The sequence below is a fragment of the Monodelphis domestica genome, chromosome 3 (genome assembly GCF_027887165.1).
Source record: "Monodelphis domestica isolate mMonDom1 chromosome 3, mMonDom1.pri, whole genome shotgun sequence".
Taxonomy (NCBI): domain Eukaryota; kingdom Metazoa; phylum Chordata; class Mammalia; order Didelphimorphia; family Didelphidae; genus Monodelphis; species Monodelphis domestica.
Window position 1 is genome coordinate 302,191,768 of NC_077229.1, and position 15,040 is coordinate 302,206,807.

General features: G+C 34.3%; 1 protein-coding gene across 1 annotated transcript in view; it reads left to right on the plus strand.

Annotated features, from left to right (window-relative positions):
• RP1 (RP1 axonemal microtubule associated) overlaps positions 1–9,366 on the plus strand; it is a 375,431-nt gene extending 366,065 nt beyond the window's left edge. Inside the window, exons 28-29 of the mRNA XM_007487226.3 lie at positions 6,849–6,930; positions 9,303–9,366. Of these exons, the coding sequence (XP_007487288.3) occupies positions 6,849–6,930; positions 9,303–9,366 (146 nt within the window). The remainder of the gene's footprint in view (positions 1–6,848; positions 6,931–9,302) is intronic.
• Positions 9,367–15,040: the final 5,674 nt, after the last annotated feature.

The following is a 15,040-nucleotide window of genomic DNA, read 5'->3' on the forward strand; positions in this document are numbered from 1 at the left end:
TCACACAGATAGTAGGTTTCTGAGGTCAGATTTGACCTCAGGTCCTCCTGACTCAGGGCAAACACTATCCACTGGACCACCTAGCTGCCCTATAAAAGCAGATAATAGGTGTTTTTAGCATAGTACTCTATTGAGATTTCTGAGAGAGAAGAAATACAAAGATTATTCATTATTATACATTAGGATTTTGATTATGGTTTTAAAAGTAAATTATTGGGAGAAACTAGGTAGTTCAGTGGATTGAGAGCCAAACCCAGAGATTGGAAGTCCTTGGTTCAGATCTTGCTTCAGACATTTCTTAGCTGTGTGATCCTGGACAAGTCACTTCACTCTCATTGCCTAACCCTTACTCCTCTGCTTATAACCACTACAGAGGATTGATTTTAAGATGGAAGGTAAGCGTTTTTTTTTTTTTAAGTAAATTATAAAAGGAGGAAATTGTTTAGCTAGCTACATTTAGATAATATTTCTTCCAAATTATTAATTTCCTCCTCCATGAAGCTTTGGTTAGTGAAAAGCTGTTTAGTATGTTGCCTTGAAGACTTTGAATGAGGATCTCATCACTTTTTAAAAACAATTTTTAAAGGCAAAGACATTTGGGGCATGTAAGTTATGATCTTTGCAATGCTAAATAGAATGCTTAAGTTCAAAGGGAAGAACTGAAAGACTTCAAAAAATATTACTCTTTATATTTCCATTGATCTGTTTGTGAAAGGGCCAGTTTAAATGCTACATTCTACAGTTACATATTTGAAAGGCTTTCTAAGGAAATGTTTTACTGCCCTAGAAGAGCCTTTTATGTTAATGTTTAATAACTTATTTCAATGAGAAGAAAATGAAAGCTCAATCTGTACTTACATTCAACTATTGTGTTTTGAAATTAATTTTTTAATCAAAAGCTAAAAAAAATGTTGGGATTATACAACTGGAAGATAACCTTAAACCGTGTTTAAAATGGGAACATTGTACGTATAGACAAATAAATCATTCCATATAATAGTGCTCTCACTTGGAAGGACTCAAAATTCCACTCTCCACCTTAGTTCTTTAAGGGGGGATGCTAACAAGACATTATACACACAAACATATTAATGTAAAAAGAGCAATAACTGAACCACTTTAGGAAAAGCCCCTCTGAACAACTTCTTGAAGGTATAGAGAAGGTACCATAGTGGGAATTTGGATTGGACAATACTGGAACAAGTACATGCCCAAAGGTAGAAGAGAGATATGAGAAAGGAAGGAGATGAGTCAGATTTATCTACTATTCAGTATTTTCAAGAACCTTCATGCATTAGCTATTTTATGATTTCTTCTTTCTTTTTTTTAAAAAAAGCAGGCAATTGATACCTTATTTTTGTTGTTGTTCTTGCTGTTGAATAGGTTCAGACGTGTCTGACCCTTTGTGACCTTTTTTGAGCTTTTCTTAACAAAGATACTGAAATGGTTTGACATTTTCTCCTTTATTCATTTTGTACATGAAAAAACTGAAGCAAGCACAGTTAAATGACTTGTTCAGAGTCAGACAGTTTGTAAGTCTGGATCTGAACTCCAAACTTTCTAAATTTAGACTGGGCACTCTCTCCACTTCATCACCCAGCTGCCCCATTTTTTTTCTTATTTGTGTTGAACCGAATAGTCCCTGTGACAAGTACTCCCTTATTTTGCATATCTAACACTTGTGGGATATTATTAACATTTTTAGTCCATAAAGGAACTATAGATGAAATCTGTTAATTACAACAAACAGTCTATGAGCACACACTGTTCTTTTTACAAGTGTTAGGTGTATTCCAGGAGGTGGCTTTTAGAACTATTGCCCTATTCAACCAGCTCTAGTGGATTCTCTGTACAGTAGTAATAGGATTTGCACTGATTCTGATTAATTCTTAACAGTTTAAAATCTTTGCCTTCAACAGTTTTTATCTGACTCAAAACCCACCAAGCAAACAAAAAATTTGATCATGTCCTGTTCAGTGGGGAAAGAATAAATGATGCATGATGCGTAATTGTGAGCTATTTACATTATTTTTCCTTTTTTTCCCCCTCAAAACTCTTACCATCTTAGAACCAATACCATCTATTGGCTAAGGAAGAAGAATGGTAAGGGCTAGGCAATGGGGGTTAAGTGACTTATCCAGTGTCCCAGTAGCTAAGGAGTGTTTAAGGTCTAATTTTTTTTATAAATACATTTAAAAATATTTAATTAGATGATTTAGAATATTTTTCCATGGTTACAAAATTCATAGTTTTCCCCTCCCATCTCCTCTACCCCCTTCCCATATCTGATGTGTAATTCCACTGTGTTTAACATGTGTCATTGATCAAGACCTATTTCCATATTATTAATATTTGTACTAGGGTGATCTTTTAGAGTCTACATTCCCAGTCATAGCTCCATCAATCTATTTGATCAAGCAGTTGTTTTTCTTCTGTGTTGTTTTTTTTCCCCACAGTTCTTCCTCTGGATGTGGATAGTGTCCTTTCTCATATGTCTTTTTGAATAGTTCTGGATCATTGCATTGCTACTGGTGGAGAAGTCCCTTACATATGATTTTACCACAGTGTATCGGTCTCTGTGTGCAATTGTCTCTTAGTTCTGCTACTTTCACTCTGCATCAGTTCCTAGAGGTTGATCCAGATCCCATGGAACTCCTCCACTTTATTATTCCTTTGAGCACAACACCTCACACCCTACACCAAGATAAATTCAAAATGGGTGAATGACTTAAACATAAAGAAGGAAACCATAAGTAAATTGGGTAAACACAGAATAGTATACTTGTCAGACTTTTGGGAGGGGAAAGACTTTAAAACCAAGCAAGACATAGAAAGAATCACAAAATGTAAAATAAATAATTTCGACTATATTAAATTAAAAGGCTTTTGTACAAACAAAACCAATGTAACTAAAATCAAAAGGAAAACAACAAAGTGGGAAAAATTTTTAATAAAAACCTCTGACAAAGGTTTAATTACTCAAATTTATAAATGGGTTCGAATCAAGGACACATGTGATACCCAGTGGAATTGCGCATCAGCTATGTGAGAGGTGGTGGGAGGGGGTGAGGGAGGAAAAGAAAATGATCTCTGTCTTTAATGAATAATGCATGGAAATGATCAAATAAAATATTATAAAATAAAAAAAATGTTTTTGGTAGTTTTATGGGTATGGCACTAAATAAGTAAAATAGTTTAGGTAGGATTGTCATTTTTATTATGTTAGCTCATCCTACCCATGAGCAATTAATGTTTTTTCAGTTATTTAGATTAAGTTTTAATTGTATGGAGACTGTTTTCTTTTTTAAAACCTTATCTTTTGTCTTGGAGTCAATACTGTGTATTGGCTCCAAGGTAGAAGAGTGGTAAGGGCTTGGCAATGGAGGTCAAGTGACTTGCCCAGGGACCCACAGCTGGGATGTGTCTGAGGCCATTTTTGAATGTAGGACCTCCAGTCACTAGGCCTGGCTTTCAGTCCACTGAGCTACCCACCTGCCCCCTGGAGAGTGTTTTGTAGTTGTATTCATATAGTTTCTGTGTTTATCTTGGCAGATAGATTCCCAAGTATTTATATTATCTAGGGTGATTTTAAAAGAATTTCTCTTTCTAACTCTTGGTGCTAGGATGAGTTTCTAGGATAGAAATACTGATGATTTACATAGGTTTATTTTGTATCCTGCAACTTTGCTAAAGTTGTTGATTATTATGACTAGCTTTTTAGTTGATTCTCTAGGATTCTTTAAGTAGACTGTCATATCATCTGCAAAGAGTGATAGCTTGGTCTCCACATTACCTATTTTGATCCCTTCAATTTCTTTTTCCTTTCTAATTGCTACTGCCAGGTGGCAGCTGGGTGGCTCAGTGAATTGATAGCCAGGCCTAGAGATGGGAGGTCCTAGGTTCAAATCTGGCCTCAGACAGTTCCCAGCTATGTGACCCTGGGCAAGTCACTTAACTCCCATTGCCTAACCCTTACCTCTCTTTTGCCTTGGAACCAATACATGGTATTGATTCCAAAACAGAAGGTAATGGTTTAAAAAAAAGAAAGAAATATTCTAATTGCTATTGCTAGTGTTTCTAGAACAATGTTAAATAAAGAGGTAATAATGGGCATCTTTGTTTCACTCCTGATCTTATTGGGAATGTTTCTAGTTTATCCCCATTGCAGATGATGTTTGCTGATGGTTTAAAATATATACTGTTCATTATTTTTAGGAAAGGCCCTTTTATTCCTACACTTTCTAGTGTTTTCAGTGGGGATTTGTGTTGTATTTTGTCAAATGCTTTTCCTGCACCTACTGAGATAATCATGTGATTTTTGTTGGTTTGCTTGTTAATATGGTCATTTATGTGGATGGTTTCCCTAATATTGAACCTTCCTTACATTCCTGGTATAAATTCTAGCTGATCATAATAAATAACCTCCTTGATCACTTGCCAGAGTCTTTTTGCTAGTATTCTATTTATGATTCTTACATCTGTGAATATTAAGGAGATTGGTCTGTAGTTTTCTTTCTCTGTTTTTGATCTACCTGGCTTTGGGATCAGTACTATGTTTGTGTCATGAAAGGAATTTGGTAGAACTCCTTCTTTCCTTATTATGTCAAATAGTTTGTATAGTATTGGGATTAGTTGGTCTTTGAATGTTTGATAGAATTTACTTGTGAATCTATTAGGCCCAGGGGATTTTTTCTTAGGGAGTTCTTTGATGGCTTGTTCAATTTCTTTTTCTGATATGAGGTTCTTTAAGTATTCTATTTCTTCTTCTGTTAATGTAGGCAATTTATATTTTTGTAAATATTCATCCATATCATCTCGATTGTCATATTTATTGCCATATGATTGGGCAAAATAGTTTTTAATTATGGCTTTAATTTCCTCTTCACTAGAGGCAAGGTCTCCCTTTTCATCTTGGATACTGTCAATTGGGTTTTCTTCTTTCCTTTTTTTTTATTAGATTCACCATGACTTTGTCTATTTTATTTGTTTTTTTTTTCAAAGTACCAGCATCTAGTCTTATTTTTAATTCAATAGTTCTTTTACTTTCAATTTTTCAATTTCTCCTTTAATTTTCAGGATCTGTAGTTTAGTTTTCAACTGGGGATTTTTAGTTTGTTCACTCTTGAGGTCTAATTTGAACCAAGCATCTCCCATTTGCAGACCTGGCTCTCTATCCACTGAGTCATTTAGCTGTCTTACCCACATACCTCCAATATATTTCTTTTCCCTAAAAATAAGTTGTAGTTCAACTTTTCCCATTCCTTTCTTCCTCAGGCCTTCTAACCATCTGAAGAAACCCACTTAGACTACCAATCTACTGAGATTCAAATAACATTATTCACTTTTGAAATTTATGAAATTATTCAAAAATGTTTCATTTTAACCTATATTCCATCTTAATTATTACTTTTCTACACTAAAGAATAATTCCTTGCAGCTCTAGTGGCCAAGAAAGATAAATATAATTTTTTTTGAAATCTGAGAAACAGAAAATCTGGCTCAAGATTCTCCCAATTTTAATGAAAAGTACTGGTCTTTGCTTAAGAAGGTGGAATGTAGCATTATAGGAAATGCATTGACATTAAAATCAAAAGACCTGAATTCAAATTCTGATTTGGTTACATTTTGCTTAAATGACCTTAAGTAAGTCACTTCTTACAGGCTTAGTTTCCTCATCTATAAAATTATTGTGTTAACTGTTTCCAAATTCTTTGTCAAAGGGAAGAATAGAGTGGTGTATTTAGTGTAGGACTTGGAGTCTATAAAGATCTGCATTCAAATTCTGATCAGATTCTTGTTATCCAAGTCTGGTGATGGGCAAATTACTTATCTTGGTCAGACTCCCATTTCCTTCATTTTTAAAATGAGAAAAGTATTTGCCCTCCCTGTTTACAGAGTTATGGTGAAGGAAGCCTTCTGCAAAATTTAAGGAATTAAATTCATGTGATGTATTATTATTACATTATTTCTAAGAATTCCTCCCCTTTTGTGGTGGGGTTGCGGGAGGGCAGGCCTTTGATTTTTTTGATGTAGTGCAGAGGTATCAAATAAGCTAAATACTGGGTCACATTCCCAGAATTGGTTTCAAATGTAGTTGGGAAATATTTAACAAAATAAATAAATAAAAGTACAATAGAATATTAGATTGCAAGCTCCTTGAGGTCAGGGACTCTCCTTAACCACTTTTTATATTGATAGTTTTTAGTGTAATAATAGATGTTTATTGAATTGAATTAAACATAGAAAACATTAATATATAGCTTCCTAAATCACATTTTCTATGGGGGTACTTCATGAATAGTTTAGTAGCCACCATTTCTACATCAGTTTGATCCCACTGATGTAAAAAGTATCTAGAGGAACTTCTACAAATGCCGATTGTTACTTTCTCATCTTCAAAAATTGTTTGGATTAGTGAGAGGTTCAATGACTTGCCCTGGATCATACAATTAGCATATGTCAAATGTGGTACTTGAAGCCAGGTCTTACAATCCTACAGAAAGTTCTCTACTTTTTTACCATGCTTTTAAGGTTATTTATGGCCTGAAAATTATGATTTTCTATATCTTGGGTCCTTTATATTGTTCCATGAATGATTAATTGGAGAAGTCACTTGTACCAGTTCATGCTTCAGTTTCTCTATTGTTATGATTTGAAATGTGTTTATTACCTATTCTATTAAACCTCAGTGCATTTCATCAATTAACTTTTTGTTAATTGATTTTATAATGGGAATTTTATAATGGAAAAAATGCAGATTTTATAAAGGAAATTACAACATAGAGGTTAGTAGAAATCTTTCCAAAAACTTAAAAGAGGAGTTATTTTTCTTTATCAATTTAACCCAGGCAATGGATGGTTTCTTGAGAAGATTATTATTAAATTTAAAGAGGATAAAGAAGATCAAGAAGTACTGTTCCCATGTGACAGGTATGTAATTTCTTGATAAAAAATATTTATGTAATTTTTCACTATTCCTGGGCATTATCCCCAGATCTCTGAGCTTCTCTCTCAGAATAATCTTTTTAACATCTTTTTCTTTCTTTTCTACATGACATCATTTACTAAATCTGTCTACTTCTTCTACCATAAATCTTGAATCTCTTGAATCCTCTGTTTCTCTTCTCTCAAATTTCTAGTCTGCCAAAACTGTTTTCCAAACCTTTATTAGCTAATGTTGGTCACTGTCCACTCTAAACTATACTGTATATTAAGTGGTTCAAATATCATTATCCTGATTTTATAGACACAAAAACCAAAGCTGGGAGAGTTTATGTATCCTTCCTAAGCCCAGCCAGTGGAAGGCAGATCTAGACTCAAATTTTAAGTTTTCTGAATCAAAGGTTGGATGTCCAACTCACTAGGTCATGCTGACTCCACCTGCTAATCTAATCATGCCATACTAGCCCTAGATCCTATTAGTCCTACTGAACAACACTCAAGGTTCTGTAAAAGCTATCCCCAACATTCCTGGCTAGGTCTAATTGACATGCCAACTCATTCTAGTTGGTGAAACCTTGGGACTGGAGTCAGGAAAACCAGAATTCAAATCCAGCTCCAGACACTTACTAGTTACGTTATTTAACCTCTGTCTGCCTCAGTTTCCTTAACTGTAAAATGGAGATAATAATAAAAATACCTTCTTGATAGGATTGTTGTGATGATCACATGAGATAATATTTGTAAGGATTTAACATAGTTCTTGGTACATGGTAAGCACTTAATAAAAAGTAACTAGCATAAGTAATATCTACTTGTGTGTAAAATGCTTTTGAAGAGCTTTAATTTCAAGAAAATCTCCTATGATTTTAAAAATACTTTCCTTTAATGAAATCTTAAAAAAAATAATTCTACTAAGCATCTTTTACTCCATCCCAAAATAAGCAGATTGTTGATTGATTCCCCTAGTTACTAATGTCCTCCTCCCCAGAAATTACTTTTTATATATTTTACATATGTATCAATGTATATCTTATTTCCTACCTATCGAATGGAAACTCCCTGAGAACAGGAACTCTTTTGTTTTTGTCTTAATATTCTCAAAGCCAAAAGTGCTTGGAAAATAGCAAGTGCTTAAAACAAACAAACAAAAACCAATTGTCAAGGGAATGAAGGAATGAAGCATTTAATTTATTTAATTTGATATTGGTTATCTAGAAAATTAAGAAGATAATTTTCATCAATAAAACTTGAATTTATAGCCTTTCTTGGAAAGGAATCTTGAAATAAGACCACGGATTCTCCAAAGAAATCACTTTGACAACTCGATTTTGTTAAATAATAAGAGAAGCTTTTTTTTTTCTTTAGCAGTGTGTAGATTTTACAGAGGAGAGTGATTTTTGACATTTGCTTTATTTAATATTTTCTGTATTTTTTTAATTAAAGGTTTCTCTTAATTAAGATAAATGGAGTTTCTGAAGACCTTGAAAGAATCGCAGATTGAATCAACATTTTTATTATAACAATGTGTCAATACCCTAGTGGTTTGCATTCCTGATTTCTTAATTCTTAGTATGATAATGGCTCTCCCTAGGAAAAATTAAAAAAAATTCACTGAATGGCATCTCTGTACTTAGCTAAGCCATTCCTCAGAGAGCAGAGATAGTTTGTCATCCAAGCTATAATCAATCAAAACTGCTTCATTTTGGTAGAACCTGCTTGGGATTAGAATAGTCTTCAAGAAGACACTGTCATCTTCTTCTCATTTTGAGGTACCATTCATGTTGTAAAGCTGCAACACTTTATGGTTTACAAAGCACTTTCCTCACAATTCTATGAGGTATGTCATGCAGAGGTTATTATTTCTATTTAATAGATAGTAAAATAGACTCACAGAAGTTAATGAACTTGTACATGACTACATACCTGATAGGGGTAGAGAAAGAATTAAAAATTCACTTTTTCTGTTGCTACATTTCCTTTTTTGAGAACATACAGCATGTTGACAGAATCAGTTACCTGTAAAGGTGGGAATCTCAAGAATGGAAACCCAATTGATGGCTATGTCTTTGCATTTTTAATCATGTTTCAGGACATTTTTAGTAAATCCTAATACACTAAGACTTGCCTAAGAACTTATTGTGCTTTTTCTAGAGTTTTCCATCACCTTTTAGATGACGGTTGAGTAAAAATAAATCATTTTTAAGAATGTGTTTTTGTGACTTCAACAAAACATTTTACTTTTTTAAAATTCTGTCTATAATAGCTCTTAAAATATTATCCTTCTTTCATTTTCCTTTCATTGAAGTAGATTTCATTTCAACCATGTTATCCTATTAATTGGTTTACCCCTGTCTACACAGGTGGTTGGATGAGTACCAGGAGGATGGGAAGACTGAGAGGGAGCTGACTGCTGAAAGTAAGTAGAGGGAATGGAAGTCACCCGAAAGATAACTTATTTAAAACATTGATTGGTTTCACAGCTACAGTCTTATCTTTCAAAGGCTAGCAATCTGATGGCATTGCTGAATTTGTCCCTATCTGATAATCAAGGAAAGATCTTGAACAAAAGTTCTGTCTGTTCTGGACAAATTAATTTCCTTTGAGATTTTCAAGTGCTGGAGAGACTGTATCATTAATTTATCTGAGCAAAAATTCATCTATTGATTTAAAGACATTTTTATTTTTTTTTCAGCATATATGGCTTATCATCCAAATGTTATCAAAATGGCTAGATAAGTTACTTGAATAGGAACTTTTAAAAATACATAACCTTCATTAACTAGGGGTCTGAAGAAGTAGCATGTTCTAGTGACTAGAGGGCAAGTTTCAATGCCAAGAAGGCCTCGATTCAAATCTTGCTTCTGATATACATTAATTATGTTACTCAGATACTTACTTAAGCCATTCCTCACTGCCCTCAGACAATTCTCAAAGATTAGAAATTATTGATGAATTACATTCTAAAACTTTTGGATTATAATCTCTATTTAAGGAGGCATTAATTTTATTTCTTTTCTTAGAGCCTGCCTCAGTGCCTGACACTCAGGGAATACTTAGTAAATATTTTCTGATGGGTTGTCAAATTTCTGATCTATCTTTGTAGAGGAAATTTCCATATTGGGAAATTCTTTTCAATGAGGAAATCACAGACCCTGACACTTGCCTCACTATACCTCCGTCTCCAAATGTTTTTGTTCTTTCTCTGCTCAGAAATCTATAGGGGCTCTGGATGAATTACTATGGCAGGTTTGAACTCCTTAATCTGGCATTCAAGACACTCTACAAACTGTTGTTATCCTAGCTTTCCTGCCTTCTATATCATTAGTAACAAACTCTACATTCCAACCAAATTGGCTTAATGTCTCTTTCCACTCCCATCTTTGGAAAATACTTTGGGGTTTTATTTTGCCTTAAAACTTTTGCACCTTTGTTTATGCAGATTACTTTAGCTCAGTCAGTAAATCAGTTAATGAACAAATATTTATGAAGCACCTAATATGTGCCAGGAACTATACTAGGCTTTAAAATAAAATGTACTCTTAAGATGCTTACATTCTATTGGGTGAGTCAAAATGTACAAGGTAAGGTTGAACCCTTTCTTTTTGAAAGGCACCATGTTAGGTCACCAGGTTAGGAGGTAAGTGCAAAGGAGAGATTCAGACAAAGCAGTCTGGGAAATTTCAGAAGGGAAGAATATTTCCAGCTGGGACATTTTCACAGAAGAAATGGTACCTAAGCTAAGAATTGAAGGAAGAGAAGAGTTTCAATAGGCAGAGGTAAGGAAGAAATGCCTGCAACTAGAAGAAGATTGGATAATATCAGGAACTGCTGGATTAGTCTGTCTGGACTTTATTGTGTTTTTCAGTTTTTAAGTAGGAAATAAAGCTAAAAAAGTAATTTGAAGCCAAAATGTAGAAGTCCTTAAGTTCTACTTTAAGGAGGTTAGGATAGTCAAGAAATGTCATCTAATGCAGATCAAAGCATACTATTTTTCATATTAGTATGCTTATTCATTTGTTTTAGAATTTTGGTTTTATATGAGTATTTTCTTATAACAATGACCAATCTGGAACTACGTTTTTGATAATATATATATATAAAACACAGATTAAATTGTTTACTATCTCTGAGTGGGGAGAGAATGGAAGGAGGGAGATAATTTGGATCTCATAATTTTGGAATACATATACTGAAAATTGTTTTTATATGTAATTGGGAAAATATAATATCTGAATAAAAAAGAAAATTATCATAATGTTAAAAACACACAAAACAAGAAATGTCATCTTAAGCCTCTTTGTCTTTGCTCATCCTGCCCCTAAGAAAATTCAGTCAGTAAGTCCTGAAAATTTCACATCTGATGGTAAAATCTGTTATGAATAGAATCACTCAAAACAGAGAAGAGACACATCCATTAAATGTCTCCTGTTGACCAGAGAAAGGAAAAGAAAAAAAAGAAACTCTAGGGCACACAGAATACAAAGGTTTTCAGAGTGGAAAAAAAGTAAAATGGAGTTTTTCATTTGTGGGGTATAAAGTGGATTCTTCAGAAGAATTCATATAGAAAGAACTAACAGAATGTTTGTGAATTCTGGCGAGGTGATAAACACATGACAGTAAAGTCACCATTAAGCCTTTTATTAATTTCATTGTGTTATCTAATTTTACACAATCATCTCTGTGTTTTGACCTTCTATATCTGAAGAAGGGGTCATAAAAGGATTAACAATCCACTTAATTTATTTAGTAACTTGAATTAGTCATGAATAGTATTAGTATGGTGGTAATATTAATACTTAGTATTTATATTTAGTGCTTTAAGTTTTTCAAAGCACTTTACAAAGATTAACTATCCTCACAACAATCCTGGGAGATAGGTGGTAGTGTTACTTCCATTTTACAAATGTGGAAACTGAGACAAGCAGAAGTTAAATTATGCAGGGTTTTATGCAACTAGCACATTTCTGAGTCATGGAACAAACTCAGGTCTTTCTGATTCCAGGTTCAACACTCCATATACTATGCCACTTGATTGTCTAATAAGTACTTACATTTACCACAGTGATCTGATTTAGGCCATGCCCCACCCCCCAATTTTTTTTTAATTAAAACCTGAAAGGGCCAATAATGATGCTCTTATATGAAATGATAGGAAATAGGATAAAAAAACGACAACAGAGATGTTAAAAATAAAACATTTTATTTCAATTGAATGAAATTTTAAGTGAAAAATTTGCACAGAAAAAAATGTATATATATATTTAATATGGTAACCCTGTATAATTAGTTTTAATATATATCTGTATGTATTTGTGAATATTTCTTTCCTGAGACTACTCAATGTAGAACTTCAGCATACAGTAAAGATTTAATAAGGGAAATATTAAGAGTCAACACACTTAATAAGCACACGTATCAGGCAGTGGGTATTGTGGAAAGGAAAACTGAATCAAACTTTGGCCTTTCTGACACTGAGGTGGAGCAGAAGACAGTTGGAATGTTGGAGGGTATATTGACACTATATTGACAGTGAAGGCAGTTGGAGGGGAGAGGGGAGTTTGGAGAGTGACATTTGCTCTCGAGTTTGTACTCTTTCCTGGCCCTCTGACTAGAAAGAGTCCTCTCTCCCTGTCTCTGGATAGAAGTAATTCTATTCCTTGATTTTTCCCAACTGTGTGCTCTACCTGGATTCCTGTGGTCATGTCATTGAACAAAAGGATTTAAGGGGAGGGGCTTGACCTTATGGCCAGTCTTTAGGGGCGCTATCCTGAAGAGACGGGCCCAACCAGCTCTGAAGGCCAGAATTCTTTCTTTCTCTTGCTGTCTACTGCTAAAAACTTTGAACTTATGGAAGGTGCCATAGATTAGCATAGACAGGAATAAAAGAAACCCTCCACCAGCCTGTGAGGCCTGGCCATAGCTCAAAAGCTGAGAGAGACTTAAGTCCAATCTGTGGCAAAGTATAGGGAAATCCCTGTTCCCTCTAACCTGATACCTTCCCAATCCAAACTTGTTATTAAAAATTCATCTATAATTAATAAAACAAGTCAGATATTTTTGTAAGGGTGAGGGGACTCTGAAGGGAGTAAGGGTTTTTAGGGGAGAAGGTTGTTTGTAACCTTAAGTACCCAAATCTTGAGGTGCCCATCCATGCCATTTCCCCCATTCACCCCTGGTATAATATCTATAAGAAGAATATTTTTATAGGATAAAAAATGAAATAAAACTTTCCCTCTAGGAATTTGCTTTCTTTTAGAAGGGGGAGACAACATGTACACAGCTAAGTCAACCCAAATATGAAGTAACTTGAGAGTCACTTTGGTGAATTGAACAGAGAATTGATTTTGGAGATAGAAAAGTACGGATTTTATCCCCAACTCCCTCTGACACATATTGGTTATGTGATCCTAATAAAATAATTTAACCTCTTAGCACTGTAAAGATAATTTTAGGGTTGTGACTTTACATCTAGAGTTAATTGGTCACTGGGGAAAATCCCAAATAAAATATCCAAGTCAGTCTGGAAATTTATGGTAATTTAATTAATATAGAGGGAGGAAATTTAAGGAGAAGGATGGAAGAGGATATAGAATTCTCCTGCCTGGTATGTGCCAGGGGGAGTTTTAAAATCCCCATCTCTAGGTCTCTGAAGAAGATTAGAGGTTTCTAAGGGGATGAAGTTGGAAAAGTAAAAGAGGGAAACTCAGCCAGCAACTCACCACCGACCCATACAATAGCTTATAGCCATGCTAAGATGCCAAAAGGCCAGCATGCTGCTATCAGCCAATTCTCTGCCACAAAGGGTGGCAGAGAGAGGAAGTGATCCACATATATAGATCTTTCACCCTTGTGTCTCCTCCTCTAAATTTTCATGTCTACCAATCACATCAAAGGCTTTTCTCCAGGACTGTCCATACTTTTAGTTCTCAACTTCTTTTGATTAGATTATATCTTTAGAGTTACTTAACACTTCTTTGTTAAGTCCACCTTTTATTAGTTACTTGACCTTTTTGTGATTAATTTAACCTTTATAGTTACTTAACATCTTTTTGTATTAAGATCTTAAAATAGACTTAACATAAAATTCTACTTTCACTATAAGGTAAGAGTTAAGTACCTTCATTGTTCAATCAGGAGATTACAACTTTATCTTCCCCCAAAGTACGTTTAAGTAGGATAGAGTAATTTAAAGTTCCACAGACATTCCTAATTTTGTTAAACTAAGTATCTTCATTGTTACAATCAGGAAATGGCTAAATCCAATCTTCACAGCACAGAAGGCAAATAGTTCAAGACATATGCTGGAGGATACATGCTAAATGCACTAGTAGGATTTGCACACTGGTAGTTACCTATATTGATGAAATCAATGGTCCAATTTTTAAAATATAAAGAAGGGATTTCACAAGGAAGAGAGTGCTAACAATTGAGGTGCTCAGGAAAGACCTCATATAGGAGGTGGCACTTGAGACTTTGGAAGCTAAAGATTCCAAGAGGCAGGGGTGAGAAGGGAATGTATTCTTGGCACATATAAAACTTCTGCAAAGGAACAGAGATGACACATGACAAGTCATATTTGGACACTAGCTAGTTATCTAGTTTGGCTAGAATACAGAGTATATTAGGAAAAGAATATGAAATATTCCTGGAGAGGTAGATGAAGGCCAGATTCTAGGAACTTTAAATGCCAAACATTAAATGCCAAAAAAGGACTTTGTATTTTAGTCTTAGAACAAACAAGATTAGGATACTTCAGTGAATTAGTGACGTGCTCAGATATGTCTTAGAAATATTAATTTGGCATCAGTGTGAAGGTTGTACTAGAGAGGCTATTACAATTAGGAGGCTATTACAACAATATAGATGATGAATTATGAGGGCCTGAGTGAATGCTAGAGATTTTGTGGAGGTTCAATAAGATAGAGCACTTAACGGTTTTACTGCCCATCTCCTGGCACATAGGATGTGACCAATGATTGTTTGTTTACAGATTTCATGAAGGACTTTACATGTATTATCTCACTTGAAAATTAAAACAAAAAACAAAACACAGGGCAGATATCAGAGTATCTTATTCCCATGTTGCAGTTGCAAAACT